The sequence below is a fragment of the Camarhynchus parvulus genome, chromosome 3 (genome assembly GCF_901933205.1).
Source record: "Camarhynchus parvulus chromosome 3, STF_HiC, whole genome shotgun sequence".
NCBI lineage: Eukaryota > Metazoa > Chordata > Aves > Passeriformes > Thraupidae > Camarhynchus > Camarhynchus parvulus.
Genome location: NC_044573.1, coordinates 97,752,975 through 97,769,626, shown reverse-complemented (window position 1 = coordinate 97,769,626; position 16,652 = coordinate 97,752,975). Strand labels below are relative to the sequence as shown.

Sequence of the window (16,652 nt, the reverse complement as noted above, 5' to 3'; positions counted from 1 at the left end):
TAATTCAGATATGAAGCTTTGTACAGAATGACTTTCAAAAAAGTTACTAATATTGTCTTTTTTCAGGCTTTTCAGCTAAATCTGCAATGTTTGAGCCATTTTAGATAAGCTTTATTTTAAGGACCTTTTATTAAGTTAATTGCATATTAATATATAAAATTTTGATTTATAGAATATAAGGGACATCTTTAAAAAAAAAACCCGTTTTAAAAATTTTGATTCTTGATTTTTTGACTTGAAACAAACCATTGTTATAAAAAGTGCTCTGCCAAAGAGAAGTTCAAATAGTCTTTTTAATTATGGAAAATGTACAAAATAGAGCAGTATTGTTTGTGATGGATTTTATTTTCAATAAATTCATACAAGGTTATATAATGATGACTGTTTCACTTTTAGCTTTGTTAAATGAGATTTTTCCAAAACCACAAATACTTCATAAGTAACAGAGTCCATGGTCTATTCACCAACACAGTGAAGGACATAGAATTGATACCAGCAGAATGCTGCCAGACAGAATAAAACTGAACTTCCAAACTTTTCTCTTGGCATTCTGGCTGTTAGCAGTTGAAAGTAACTCTGAAGATTTCTTATTACTTCTGTATGAAATTTAAAAGTCAAAGAGAAAGTATTATACCAATTCAAGTTTGCAGTAGGCAAATTATTTCTTTCAGTGTGACTTTCATTCTCACTGATTCTCTCTAATATGCCTCTCTTCACAATGCAGCCTGGTATAATACCAGGAGCAACTGCAGCTCCATTATGAGGCACTTTCTGCACATAACTCGGAAGTCATGGAAACCTGCTCCAAAGTTTAATTATTTCTGAGTATATAACAAAACACTCCTCCATTTCCAGGTTTCTGTAATTGGAATGACAGCAAATGCTGGCACTAAAGTGAAGTGTGACTGTAATTCAATAGAGAAAGCATGCAAGATAATTTCTTTTTCCATTTGATTGTTTTTAGACAATTCATCATCTTATATACTTAGCCTTTCTTAATCACTGCTTATAATAGATGCAAGACTAGATATATGGGGAAATATTCTTAAAGCAAAATTTTGTCAAACTATACATGCACCTATCTTTAAAACCAAGTTTTAAATGGGCAGAACACATTTTTTCTATTCTAAGAAAATAGAAGAAAAGGATTTTATTATTCACACACCTGTCTGGCTAGAAGCCCAAGTAATTATTTCAGAAAGCTACTGAACCCTACCATTTGATGTCTTCTGTCACTAAGATAACTTTTCTTAAGAATTGGGTAAAGTTTTCAAAGAGTATTTCAATGGCTATGACGTATAATGTTATTAATACTGTGAAAAACATATGTAGCAAAATTTTAAGAACTTTGAAAAATGGCTTTATATTTTGCTTCTGTGAATCTGCACAAGTTTTATGGGAAAGTTGGTATGTTCCCAACCTTTTTGTTTTAATTCTTGGAAATACCTTCTATTTTCACATTAATGATATTATTTTGTTTTAGGGGGAAGCTGTGCTGAAATCTAAAATGAAAAAGTTACATTAATTAATGAAAAAATATAAAAATATATTTAAAGATGATAAATCTTTAAAATATATTTTCTTGTGCTTTTCTATGCTTTTATATTTCAAAAGCTAATCATGTTCAAGCACAGGGCTTTTTTGGATGACAGAATTTCCAGGGAAGTATAGATACTAAAACAATTTGGCAAAAGGAAATGAACACTGTTGATAACCTAGAACAACCCAAATGTTGTAGCAATTTGTTGTGTTTCTGGAACTATGATCCTTGACAGAAAAACATTCTACTTTACTGCAGCTAAAAATACACAGCTGAAATCCAACACCTCTCCAACCATTAAATAACCACATAATCCATAGGTAAGAAAGGCTAAAAGATTGCCATAAGGCTTTTAAACTATCTCAGCAGCCCTCTAATTAGGATCAGTCCTGACAGTGAGGAAGCTCCAGGTATGGAGGATCCATTCACTGTGCTGTCCTATGGACTGCAATGCCTCCCAGAATTTCCCCATGCTGGTCCACTGAGCTCTGTCACATCCTTAACTCTCTTACCTCCTACGTAAGCACTTGTGATGACCCAGTGAACAGACATCTGACAGGCAATCTCTCTCACTTCCATGATTTGGGAATGTGCTTCCAATGGATACAACAGCTTTATACACCAAGCACACTTTATGGGGCTTTGGATCTACCACTCAATGTAAGCAGGCCATAGCAGACAGAGACTCTCGCTGTAACAGAAGTCTTTAACTCATATTTTTCCTTCCTAAAAGTTAGAATTGGAGTAATAGAAGGATTTTGGTTGGAGGAAATCTTAAAGACCAATTAGTTCCAGCTGTCCACTATCATTGGCCAGACCCTCCCACTAGACCAGGCAGCACAAAGTCTGATTAAACCTGGCCTTGAAAAGTTCCAGAGATGGGGCATCCACGGCTTCTATGGGCAACCTGTTCTAGTGCCTCACCACTCTCACAGAAAAGAATTTTTTTCTAACACCTAATTTTAATCTTTAATTTAAATCAGTTTAAAGCCAGTCCCTCTTATCTCTACATGCCCTAATAAAAAGTCCCTCCCCAGCCTTCTTGGAAGTACAATTCAAGTACTGGAGGCTCCAATTAGGTCTTCCCAAGGCCTTCCTTCTCCAGGCTAAACACTCCCAACTCTCTCAACCTGTCTGCACAGGAGAGGTGCTCCAGCTCTCTGATCAATGTAGTGGCCTCCTCTGGATTTGCTCAAATGGGTCCAGGTTGTTCTTGTGTTGGTCACCCCAGAGCTGGATGCAGTACTGTGAACAAATTTGGTTCTATACTATGAGTGTTCTGCTAAAAGCGACGCACAGTGGTCCCTCCCAGCCTCACCCATCCTGTGTTTCTGTGAATGTGTGATTTGTCACGAAGGCACCAGTTTATATGCAATGGTTTAGCATTTGAGGTGAAAGAAGCTTTATAAATTCCATTAGTAAATTTAGTAATCTAGAGTAAGAATCACCAGTAACTGGAGACACTGAATATTATATAAATGAACAAAAATAGATCCAAAGGTGTGACTGGAGTGCAAAAGCACTCCATCAATGGAACTTTTTTTAGTACATTAAATCAATACCTTCTAAAATAATGAAGTACATATGAGCAGTAGCAGAAAGACAATTTCATTAAAAAACAACTGAGTCTTGTTAACAAAAATATTTCCTTTTTCACAGCTGTGAAAGAGTGTTTTCCAAAATATTTAAATGAGATATTATTTAGTTTTAGTAACACACTGTCTCAGGCACTGTACGCATACATTGACATATATACTTGCAAGTGTCTCCTTGATAAAAGTGAAAGGAAAAAATGTATGGTATTCTTTAATACTTGTCTTTTTTGTTTCCATGCAAGTACCTGGCAATTCCAGCAGAAATCACAATCTCATTATTACTGTTCATTACAGACACAAACTAATGGACAGTAACTGCCACTGAATTCTGTTGACAGAATTAAGAAACAATTTTCTCTTGGTATAATGCATATGCATAAAGCTACAGAGGGATAATTAAGGTCAAGATAACCATCATCAAGTACTATTACTAATCTAAAAATAGAGTTTTCCTAAAGAAGATTAATAATAATTTTATGGTATGCTGATGACTGACAATCTTTTCTAGAAACAAGCAGAGAAATGTGATGTTTACAAACACACATTATCTCACCTGCATATATTTGACACATGGATTTATCTAATATCCATCAGAAACAATTTTTACAGAATACTTCAAAAGATTGAGATTAAGGGCTTCTATAACATTTTACAGTGATTTTGAGTATTTATAACAGTAGGAAAGATTACATATGTCACTTCTTTTTTTTCTTTCTTTTTTTTTCTTTTCTTTTTTTTTAACACCGAAGTCTGTCACAATAAAAGTCATTATCTAAACAGGAATGCCAAAAGAAGAAAAGGTAACAGAAGAATAGAATTCATATATGCACAGAGAGCAGAAAGGAAATTGTACAGAGCAGCAAAACTCACAAAGGAAAAGAAAATATTGCAAACAAATGCAAAAGATGAAGGAAATCAAGAAGGGCAAATCAAGTAAAGAGATGAAAATATATGAAAGCAACCCAGGCCCTGGAAAAGGAGTAAGAGGCAAACACAGAGAAGTTACCAGTGAGCAAAAGCAATAGTTGAGAGAGGGAAAACATAACAAAATAAATGCACAAAAAAGATCAAATTCTTATCATTCTCCATGTTAGAATTGTGCAGAAATGTTATTAATGTAATATCAAGCATCACGCATGTGGTGAATACAAATGAATGATATTTCTGAAGCTTTAACTTCAGTTCTGTATTTCAAAAACATTCAGTCCAATCTCCATGTTAACCAGAGAAAACTCATAAAACCTCTTGAATAAATAAAACTAAGTAGTGTCAGTATTCTTCATTTAATAATTTTCTTCTCTAATGATGGGCACTGCATATTCTTCTTTGTCCTTTTTGTTTTTTTATGTTTCAGAATTAAGCACATAACTTTAAACTCTTGAGGAGAAGATAAAAACGCATGCAATGTAAGTGAGATGCTGGGATGTAAGAATTTATCTGGTAGTCTCTCACATATAACAGAACCTCAATGCTTTTTATATGATCTTGCATTTATTAATAACATAAGATGTAAGTGGACAGAAGAGCTTAAGCTTGAAACTCTATGATTTCTCTTTTGATTTTGAGCTAGCTTGTATGTTTGATTGACATTAAATGATTCAGTTCAGGTGAATTCATATGAAGAAACTCTTCAAGCTGACTTGAGTCTTCTCTGGACTCTTAGGACGAGCTCTAGCATACAGGCTGTACCATTATAACCACTTTCCTTGGAAAGTGGAATGGTAACAGTAGGACTTTCACAACTGACTGAAAAATAACTTTCAGCAGATGAACTTTCCCCTTTTTAAAGTATGCAGTTCATTCCAAAGACAGAAGTCAAACACCTTCAGATGTTTTATAATATACTGAAAAATAGGAAGTTCCACAGTGGAAAAAATGCTTAGAAATTGCACAGGAGACAGACTTCACAAAGGTGTTGTGGTCTGTGGGGATTTCTGTAAAATATCACAGAAAACTACAGAATGTAAAAGGGAGTAGCCACACATGAGGAAAGGGATTTGTTAGAAGGTGCATGAGTGAGGGGAAAGTGGAACTGAGAGCTTACTGAAAACATGTAGAGCTCTCCAAAGTGTATTGCATAGCTCCTGAGAAAATTGCCATATATCAGGAAACTCATCAGTCCTCTTGATGGAATGGACCTTGGGTAATGCACTTTCAAGAGCCTCTATCAAAAATGCAAATAATAATCAGAGTTTTTGCTGAAATAAAGCTCAGCTTCAGCCTGGAAACACATATTAAGATATATGAATAAGAAATCAAAATATTTTAAAAAAATCTACCACAGTTCTGTCCAATAGACAGTAATGAAGAACTTAGCTTATTAGCTCCTCTCTGAGAGTCCAATTCACTACTGTACATTTGCATCCATCAGTAAGACTTCTCTTAGGAAAACAGTAAACAATATTTCTCTGTTTCATAGGTAAGATTTTTTTTTAATGAAAAAAACAGGGCTTGGATAGGTACAGGTATATATGTACATGTGTATGTATATGTATATGTATATATTTTCTGTGTGTGTGTTTGGAGCCTTTGAATTTAGTACACACGGTAAACTGTTACAGTAAACACTTACAGCAATATATAGCAGTCATAGTTCCCAGACACTAAAACAGAAATGAACTGCAGTAAAGACCAGCTTTTAATACTGGGACTCAAAACTTCATTTATATCTGTCATCTGAACTCTGTCTGGAATTGATAGTCATTTATCCTGCAAATCTATTCCAGTAACATTTTCTGAAACACCTGAAGAAGCTTTATATTGCATTAACACATCACAAGTATCTTCCTTCAGAAGAAGAAAAAAAAATAGAGATTTCATTTCCTAAAAAATGTTATATGAGATCCTTTATTTTCAATTGTCCCTCTCCTACTACTATTGGTTGTTCTATAATCTTTTTCAAAATTATCTATATATTCATAACTCTGAGACAGGTATAATTTAAAGAGAATCATAACATAAAATTTGACAAGATTTCCATAACTATATAGTCTAGCATAATTCTAGGAAACTCCCTATTGGAGGATTACCTTTACTAATTGATACGATTCCATTATAGCCTCTCTTGAAAGCCAAAGCTGCACAGCTCAGAGTACTTCATGGCTGCCAGTCTGCTCTCAGACAGTCAAACTCCCCCTGCCTATACCATTATTCTGCCATTTCCTGTTTCACTTTGGTTACATTGAATGGCAAAAAGTTCTGATGAGCCCTCAGGGCAGTACGTCCCTCCTACCTGCTCTCTGTCCCTGTGGTATCATGCAATAGTGCACTTATAAACACAATGCTTAAAAAATGATGCACATAAATAGCAGAAGGATCTGGGCCAGATTAACTGGGTTAAAGCCACATATCTGAAATCTCAGTGCTTCTGAGCATGCGCAGAAATCTTGCATTTTCCAGAATGATAAGGATTATTGCAAGTATTTGGTCTTTATTCATATCCAATTACCTGGTGCTGCCTGTATCAATAATCTTCTTGAATTTAGGCAGAATTTAACACCTGTTTCCAAAATGACATAGAAGTTAATTTCCATGATGCCCCCATTTCCAATTTAGTTCTACCAAGTTAAATAATTCTCTCTCCCTTGTGGTGTACAATGTTCACATTAAAATATAAGAATTTTTAAAGAATAAATAATATTCTTGCCATAAATATAGCATTTTAAACTGTAGATAGTCAGATATATATGCCAATGAAACTAATGTTATGGTGCAATTTTTTGCATTTCTTAATTCTGAACATTTTTTAAACAGTAATGTAAGGCTCTGAGATGAGGAACATGCAGTATATAATATCCTGTGAAAGGTTCTGTCTTGTCTTGATGTAGTGATTTCAATAGTTTTGAGAAGGTATATGAACTATCTCCAAAATACGTTTTTGAAAGCTCTCTATATCCCTTGCATGTATTAGATCATCCTTTTGGCATTTAAAAATAAAAATAGATCCAGTTAGAAAGATGGCAGAACACATTTGAGTAAATTTCAATCCTATGAAAAAATCATAAGCTTAAAATTTACTCACAAACCCATACATTTTAAGAAGTGTCAGCATGACCACAATAATGAAGTAATCCATGCAACTGGGGCGCCAACATGGACAAAACCCAGCCGGACAACTGAATGCCATTAGAGCATGCTAAATACTTAAAAGCAGGGCATTCAAAAGTATTATAAATCTACAAATAGGTGATGATAAGTAGAAGGTCAATTAAAGAAAAACTACCACAGTAAGAACAGAAACAGTGCCTCTGAGTGACAAGTACAGGGATGTTCTTGCAGAAGAAATTGGATTGCTTTGTCTGCCACACTGCAGAGGTCTCTGCTGCTGTTAGGCAGCTCCAACTGTAGCAATACTGCATCTGCAGAACCATGCAAATTCTGAAAATAAAATATAAGTTACACCATGTAATTTAGTAGTCACTGCTACTTGTATTTGCAAAGTATATAATCCATTATTGCCCTATTTAAACAACTTCCTTCAATCACTTTCTCCTTGCTTTTCAAAACAAATCCATCTTCCCCAGAAGCCTGTCTTGCAAAAGGGAAATGACAGCTGAGCTTCATAGGTGCTTTTAGGGAAGCAGACTACATTTAAAGGCTGATGATGTCAAGATGAGTGTGGGTTATACCTAAAGTGAAAAGCAAACCATGATGTTAGCTGCCAGGTGTGAGCAGCTATGAAATTTGTGTGTCACGGGGCACGAATGAGTAAAGAGAATGCTGCCAGGCTTCCAAGCAGTCCATTTCTATGGCTTTCCCTCCCCACCAGGGGAAATTCAGAAAAAAAATCAATTATCTGTCGAAATTAATCTGAATTTCAGCAGACTAAGTACAACAATTTCCATTGTTGAAATTCAGCTTTTCCCAGACAGGAATAACTGTGATTTGGACCAGGATGGTGCCAGGTCTGTGTGGACTGCATGGGGCTGGACACTGTTAGACTCATCTGCAGCCTTCTGAAGAAGCAGGGAGGTAAAAGGAACATGTTGCTTAGCATAGAGCATTGAGAAGGCCCATCATTCTTTCAACGACCTTTTATGTACAAGATAATATCCACCGTTCATCTATACAGAGTCATGTCATTTTACTCACCTAATCAGTAATATATGCACAATAAGTATTTGCAAGAAACAGTCCTAGACTGTAATCTCTAAGTTCTTATTCAAATAAACCAATCTTTAATGTCTGTATTATACAATATAAGCCATATTTGTATGCTAATTAACTATGAAGTGGAGTATCAGAATCAATACAAAATTCAATAAATCTTGGCACATAGTTCTATAGATTATAATATAACGGATAAACAGCATTCCATAATAATAAAAATTTAAAATGAACAAAGCTATTCTTCTACAAGCCACCTCTTTCAGGTCTATATCCCTCTCCATGTTATGTACACAGACTGGACAAAGCTGCTGTCATTTCTTTCTTTTGCTTGTTGAAAGCTATTGACACTTAATAGAATGGTTATATAAAGTGTTCAATAGGAAAAACTGTAAAAAAGAATAGTGTCAAAAAGCTCAAGGGTGTAAGCACTTGTATGAATGAGAGTATTATTAACAAGAATGAAAGAAACTAGAAAAGACAGTAACAGTCCTGATTTTTAAGTTATCCTGTTTTTTACCTAGTAGTTTAAAAACCAGAACCACCTCTTGCCTATGATTTAGGACATCAAAGCTCTAATGCATATGCAAAAAAGAGAAAAATTTCCTAATCTAGTAACCAGAGGAGAGAGCAGAGATGGTTTATGATATTTTTTTTCACCATGATTCTTAAAAGTTAATACCTGAATGAAAGACATGAAATAGCATCCTCACTTGCTTTCAACCTTATGAATTTCTGTTTTGCACAAAGGCATATTTTCACACACAAGACTACATGCCCTCATTTGGAAGGACACCACAGTTCTGACTAGGAAAATTTCTGATGAAATAATGTACAGATGACAAGAGAGGAGACACTGTTTCTTTGTTATTCAGGGGTTTATCACAACAGTGGCCAGGGTTTTCCTTTTCGTGAAGGATTTAGACCCACAACCATTTGCTAGATGTACTTAGAGAACATATTCCAGACAAAATGCTGTGGGGAACTTGAAGGGTGTGAAGATTTATTTCTTCATCAAGCTTGGACAAGGAGATGACACTCAGCTGCTGTTCTAAATAAAAATGGTGGCAAGTGTCTGCCAGGATAACAAATTGAATTTTGTGTTCAAAGTTTTACTGGCAAAAGCTTAGATGCCTGGGACTTGGGGCAGATAATTTATTAGACAGTGGGTTTACTGCTGTACTTTTGTAACTTTGAGTGGGATGTGTGCTCATTAAGAGGTTAGTGGTGGAGGTGAGTGCAGGGTTCAGATCTCACGGATCTTTAACTAATGGTATAGTGGGTTAACACCAGATTTCAAGGATAGTGTTTAAACAAGCACATGAACATTAATTGGCCTATTCTATAAATTTTAGGGAAAAAATCATATGTTAAAAGCCATATATAATGTCCTCCAGGAATCTAGGCCATGTACATCCTATGACTGAAATTATATTCTCTCCCAAAGGACTTCATTGTCTACAAATGCAATTCACCTCTGTTTTCCTTTGCTTTCCACTTTGCTATGTTCAAAACTATCATACTCCAGAACAGAATCCTAATGTATACCACTGCCCCTGTATGGTTTTTATTTCAATTATTGCATGACCAACAGCAATGTGAAAATGCAAAACTGAAATCAATTGAGGTTTTTAAGTGTATTCAGAAACAATGCTTTCCAGCATTTTTCACAATCTCTTGTAGAGCAAATGTGGCACCAGCTCATCCATATTTGTAACAAGATTAATGGAAGTCCCAACGTCACAAGTAAGACACAAACAGCATATCTCCCCACTTCCCAGTCCTGTATTTTCCTGCAGATCATTTTTCTTAGTACACTGTTTCAGCATTCAGGGTGTGACAACTCACTCCAAATAAGCTGTCAAGTTTAATTGAACTACTCTGAAAAAAAATAAAATCTTCCATTAAGAAAATGCTTTAAAAGCATAAAAGAAAGCAAGATATCTGTCTCTCTAGGGATTCTTGTCCTTTTTTTTTTTTCTGTAACCATTGCTGAAATTATCTAAAATGGTCACCCTGTGTAAGGAAGAAAGCAAAATCAGCACAAACAATTCCTTAGGATTTGGAAAGGCATAGAGGTCAGTTTACCTGCAATTGTCAACATTATTTCTTCCCACAGCACTAGAGAAGCTGAAAGGTCCGACATTATTGATTTCTATGACTTTTATACAGCCAGTGAAATTGTAGACAGGTCCAGAAACCTACAAAGGAAAAAATGCATACAGTTCTTTTGCTTGTTGACATTATGATCAAGGTATTTATTTTTCTATGGAGGAATACAAGTCATGGGGAATGGTAAACAGGAAAGATTTGAAATTTGTAAGTGTATTGTTTCCCTGCTTATAAGATTTCTAGTACCCTTAATCATGTTTCAAAGATGCCTAAGGACCTACTAAAAATGGGAATCACTGCAGGGGCATTGAAAACACAGAAACCAGTAAGTTGTTATGCACTGCCAAGGACCCATTTTTAACAATTAAGTCAGGTTTAGATAGTTGCAGAAAAAAAAATTCTTGAGGAACAACTTGCTGAAAGCATAATGGAAAGCATTAAATGTTTTTTAAAGCCCAACAGGAGCATTAAGCCTGCCAGAAAGGCTTTAGGGATAATAGACCAGCTAAGTGTAAAGGGAATGTTCAAAGAGACAAGGCTCTAGCAGGAAATGCAAATGACTCACCAAATCAAAATTTAATAAAGAGTAGTTCTGGGAGATTCCTGTGACTGAACCCCTTTTTAGTTTGGATACATCAGAGATCTGTCTTAAACTGAATTACTTCCAGAAAATGTTTTTTAAAAATACCACAAAAAATGAACATTGGCAAAAAAAGGAGAAAGATGTCATGTTTGTCTGGGATTCTTATGGGAATTTACTGTGGTCATCACTTAAAATGGAATCCAGACCATGGGAATGGTAGACATGGATTTTTGGGGAAGGGGGGGCTTAGGTTTTTGCTTTGTATGATTTTGAAAATGGGGACAAGACTAGGCCATGCAAGGACATATCTCAAACTACAGATCAGTAAGACCCAATTCCATTCAAGACAGTGATTATGAATTACACTGAAGAACAGAATTAACATACATGTAAATGAATGTAATGCACAGGGGAATAGTTGAGAGGGTTTCTGAAAAGAGAAATTGTAACTCACATGAGGAACACTGACTATGAGAAAAAGGATGCCTTGGCACATAATCTTTTATTTCCAAAGGACTTTAACCAGTTTCTGCATTAAGAGATTCTAAAGTAACTCAGTCTCCCTGGGATAACAAGGAAGGCCTTCAATAAATTAGAAGAATGGGTAAAACAGAAGCAGAAAAATTGTGAGCAAATGGTGAGGTTTCTCAATATGGAGAGTCCCTAGAAATTCTCTCTACAAGTCTGTATTAGGGTCTGTGGTCTTCAACACATTTAAGTGGCTCAATGTTTTCTGCACTACTCAGGATAGCAAAACCAAAATCCTGAGAAAAGGATTTCAGAATGTGCAAAAGTGTCACAATATGCAAAATTATAAGGCATGTAAGGATGATTATACATATGAGAATTTCTGAACAGAGTAACTGTATAGACCAGGGACCTTCAGTCAGGAAAACTCACTGTCAATGAGAGACAGAACAGAGCAGTGTGCAGATGAATAAAGAGCTTTTAGTTTCTCAAAATACAGAATCAAAAGGACATGAAACGACACAAATTAGTGCGAAGATGAAAGCAAGGTAAGGGGTTTGCTTTTCATACAACTCAAAATTAAATTGTGGAACTCTGCCATAGCATGTTGTGCATGGTACAAGTGTAAATGGGGTTAAAAATCAATCATATTAAAGGGAAGAAGAGCTGTCTCCCTCCCCACAGACAGATAGGCTGCACAAATACAATACAGTTGAAGCAAGGAGAATTGCTTTTCTCTGCACTGCTCAACCACTCTGGAGCATAACACAGCGTGCCATGCCATACACTATAAACAGAATGAACTGGCCTTCCAACCCATGGGAGGGCTCAAAGAGTTCACTAATAGTTTATTGTTTATTTCCTTAGCAGCAAAGGCTTACAGGAATGTAAGACTTTAAAAAAGATATGTTATAACAATGCAAAAATTTGGAAAGTTATGTAACCATCTATAAGGTGGCATTTAAAATCAACACAGTTCAAATGTGGCAAAGGGAAGATGTTTTCTCTGTGGAATAAACACAGAGGATTACAATGAAGCTTTCTGGAACTTAAAAATAAAAAAAAACCTTCAAGAACTGGATGTGAACACTCTCCTCCAAGTTAACATTGTACATTAAGAAAGCAATACAAGGGCTGGCAGAGGTTATTCATATGGATTACCGACAGTAGAACACTCTTTCTCTTCCTCATTTTCCAGCCACTCTGGCATGGAAATAAGTGTGATGGACTGCCAAGACAGACATACACTCAGCAGCCTGCTTTTGCTGCCAGCATTATAATAAAATATCCCAGATAATCTTCGAAGATGTCTTGCCCTAATAAGCTTCATGTTTTAATTTTTAAAAGAGATGCTTGTTATTTTTTTCCCAGCCTTTTGTAAGTAGTAAATAAAATAATTTTCAATTTAACAGGATGAAGGATCTGTTATAAATTTATTATGAACACAGACAGAAATGATTAGAGGATTCTGAGCTGGAAACTACAAACATTGTGATCAAGGTATTTATTTTATTATAATTTATTATCATATTATATAAAATTTATGTAATATTATTATTTTATATATTATATAAATATTATTAATTTATTATAATTTATAATTTATTATAACCTGTAAAATTGCACCTCCCCGAACGAACAATTGAACAGTGTTTTAATATTGGCTGCATAAATCAGCTTGTTAAAGCTGTGCTCCTTTTTTTCTCCCTGAGCCTCATACGACTGTCTCAGTCATACCATGCATGTTTTTCAACAAAAGTCCTCTTTCTCAGTATTGTAAAAATGAACAAACAAAATAGAAAACAAAAGAAATCAATAAATGCAAAGGGCAGATACAATACAATTTTATGATATCTACTGTGCCAAGTTAAGTTCATCCAAGATGCTGGTATAGGGAAAATTCACTATGTCAACCTATGGTCCATTTTGCACACTGAAGAACAAATTAGTTTGGAAACCAACATTTAGCTGCATATTTTCCCAAACACTCTATTGTATGAATATTTTAACAACCTGGTTTCCTTCCCCTCACTACTGGCTGGCTGCCTAATAATTTCTCTTAGATTGATATATGTGCATATTTTGAAGGCAATGCACTCCTGTAAATCAATCTTAAAATTATTACTTCTTTGTTTTTTACCTGTAACTACATTATAAATATTTTGGTCAAATAATTGCTTGCATTTGTTCTGCTATGCTGTCTCTACAAAAAAAATCAATATCTTAGAGATATACAGGAATAAGAGCTATTGATATATATAATCAGAAATAAGTGGCTTTTATTCTTCTACTATTGAGAACAGATACCTTTTGTGTTTAGCAGAATATTAAAATGTAGACTTCACATGTAGTTGAGTTACCTTCCGTTTGCAAAAATACATTAATATGCTGACAACAATACGCTGTAACACTTAAATTGCCTGAAAATGTCAGGGCCAGAGCAACACCAGAAATTTAGTTTAATAAAATTCACTATTCACAATCTATTAAGATATGTTTGACATATAGTAACCATGCTCTTTAAACGCCCTTTATACTTGACAAAAATGAGTATTGATACTTACCTTGTAGGAAAAGTTCACACATATATGCCAAATAATTTATTAACATCCCTTACTGACTAGTCCAAATTAAGCTGCTGCTAGATAGAATTAACCTAGAATGAGTTCCTAATGAAATGAACTTACATGCTGTCAATTCACTACAGATTCATAAATAATATAATGAATTTTTGTCTTATGATCTGAGCATTTATTTGAAAAGTATGATTAACTAGAAAGAAAACAAAGAATAGCACAATCTTTCCTCATTTGTGTCCAGTCAAGATAAATGTTATGTATCTTAAATATTCTCACTATAGATATTACAGTGTACCAGAACACACTATTTAGGAGTCATTCACATCTTTGTGGTTCCTGAAATATGTCTGATTTTGGAGTCTGATTAGTAGAACTCTCTTCAATAGACTACAAAACTTTTTAAATGCAATATTTCAAACTTAAATAAAATAACTCAGGTGCACAGTTTTGAATATTCTAATACAATTTTAACTTGTATTTATTAAAACCATGGTGAGCCATTTGGAAATTGATAACTCAGAAAGCACCTCAACTTAGACAACAGCTTCTCCAATTTTGTTTTCTGCTAGTGATTAGAGTCATATGAAACAGTCATAATGAACTCTGAAAATAAGCAAGCCATAATCTCACTTCTGTATTTTCTTTAAATTTGCCATGAAAATTTGGCTAACCATCTCAGTTATAACCTGCTTGAAGCCAACTGCAACTGAACTTCAATATCAATCCCACTAAAGAAAAATATGAAAATCAAAATAAATATTTAAAAAAACCAAATCAAACCAAACCAAACCAAACCAAACCAAACCAAACCAAACCAAAAAAAAACCCCATGTCTAAGTTCCATTGGTGGTTGTGGTGGTAATGCTTCCCCCTAAAGAAGAATTTGGAATTTGTTCTTTAAAGATGTCATTTTAAAACCCATTTTCCTCTCTTAGATACTGAATTACATACAGCAAAAAACAGAAATATACAGACTATCAAATTAGCAGTAAAACAATCAGAATGAGCTTAATCCAATAGGACAGCATTCTGCCTTTATATTTCACTTACTGAACACTGAAACTTGCCTGCATTCAAGGCAACATGCTATATATGGGACATGTACTTTGTTCAAGCCTAAAAGTTTTCAAGAATTTGTAAAAATCAACACTAGTGACTCAGACATCACCTTTCTGAAAAATGTTTCTTGCAGTCTTAATTTTTAAAAAATCAATTAATAAAACTTAAACCTAATTCGTTTTTACTCTGGTAGTTCAAGAAAAATGGACAAGGCTTGCCTGGTTTATTTATAGCTCCTAAGGAGAGAAAATGTACCTCATTTTGAGAAGTCCTGCTGAAGCAGACAGTGGCAAGGGAGTGTGTGTCTTTGATGAATCTATACTGCTCATTACTTCACTTCCTAATATTTACTTTTAATAACACTTTCCATACTCAGTTCAAATTTTAAATCACAAGCATTTTTATTGTTGGATAACGGAGTATAAGCCAAAGAGTTTAATGACATTTCAAAATGTGTAGGAAAATGAAAAGTAGTATTAGCTCTCAAACAAAAGTAATAAAAGAAAACACTTAAAATATGGGAGAAGGAATATTGCTTCAGGTGATGTCCTGGTACTAGTGTAGAAATGGGAAGGCAAAATGGGAATATGCCCTGGTAAAATTGCCTACATGCTATCATATCAATAAATTGGGTGAAACAAAAAGGAACTGAAATCTTCTCCATCCTGACTCGTACTAACTCTGAAATGAAATACCAAATAAACCTATACATAACACTGAAGTTTCATTCAATTCATATTTAAATATAATAGATGATTTTACACTGATATTGTGATTCTGAGCCAAGCATCCCAAAATAATTTTAATGAAATTATACTAGCTCAACAAAAAAGGAGATCAAGTGTTACGTGAAATCCAGATTTTTTCATCTACCTCTACTGAATCTTTTAAAGAATTTACCTTTATTACCTCAAATCTGCTTTTAGTATATCTGCCATGGATAGATAATCCTATCACTAGAATTTAATGAAACAAGAATGGTAAAGCATAACAATATAGGCAGAAGAAGGAGAGAAAATAAACCCCTAAACTGCTTAGTGTAGTAGAGGTATACATTTCTGCTCTTCATGTCTCATTTGTTCTAGCCACTGAAATCAGGGGGTATAAAAGTAGCAACCCTGACAGTTCTGCTATGGGAAACCAGCAAGTCAATAGCTCTTCCAGCCTCATGTGCTGTAGAGCAGGTAACTGAGGCTATCCTCTCTCCTTGGGTCTGAATTGGCAAACCATCTCCTGCACTGCTGTGCTTCACAGTGGAAACCAGATGGGTCATCTGCCAGACTCAGGGGCAACCAGCTCACCACACAACTGACATCTCATTCCTCTTGCACCATTTCTTCATCTAAATTGACTGGCAGTCTAAATCATGGCCATAAGAGCCTCACTGTAAATTTTCCATGATCCTGACAGTTCTAGCTCAGAATGGTTCATTAAACCACAAAGGATTAATTAAAATCAGTAAGTTTGAAAGATTCAAGAGTACTGAGAAATTCCCTTACCATTTTTATGAAAGTTCATCCTTGGCCAGGATCCTTATCTTTTAAACTTGCTCTTGGCTTTCACTGTAACAAGTGCAATGCTGCATTTCAGAAGGGATATGAAAACTCTGA

General features: G+C 34.8%; 1 protein-coding gene across 1 annotated transcript in view; it reads right to left on the bottom strand.

Moving 5' to 3' along the window:
* Nucleotides 1–16,652, bottom strand: part of EYS (eyes shut homolog) — a 703,292-nt gene that overhangs the window by 200,684 nt on the left and 485,956 nt on the right. The window contains exon 34 of the mRNA XM_030944777.1: nucleotides 10,330–10,442. Coding sequence (XP_030800637.1) covers nucleotides 10,330–10,442 — 113 coding nt within the window. The remainder of the gene's footprint in view (nucleotides 1–10,329; nucleotides 10,443–16,652) is intronic.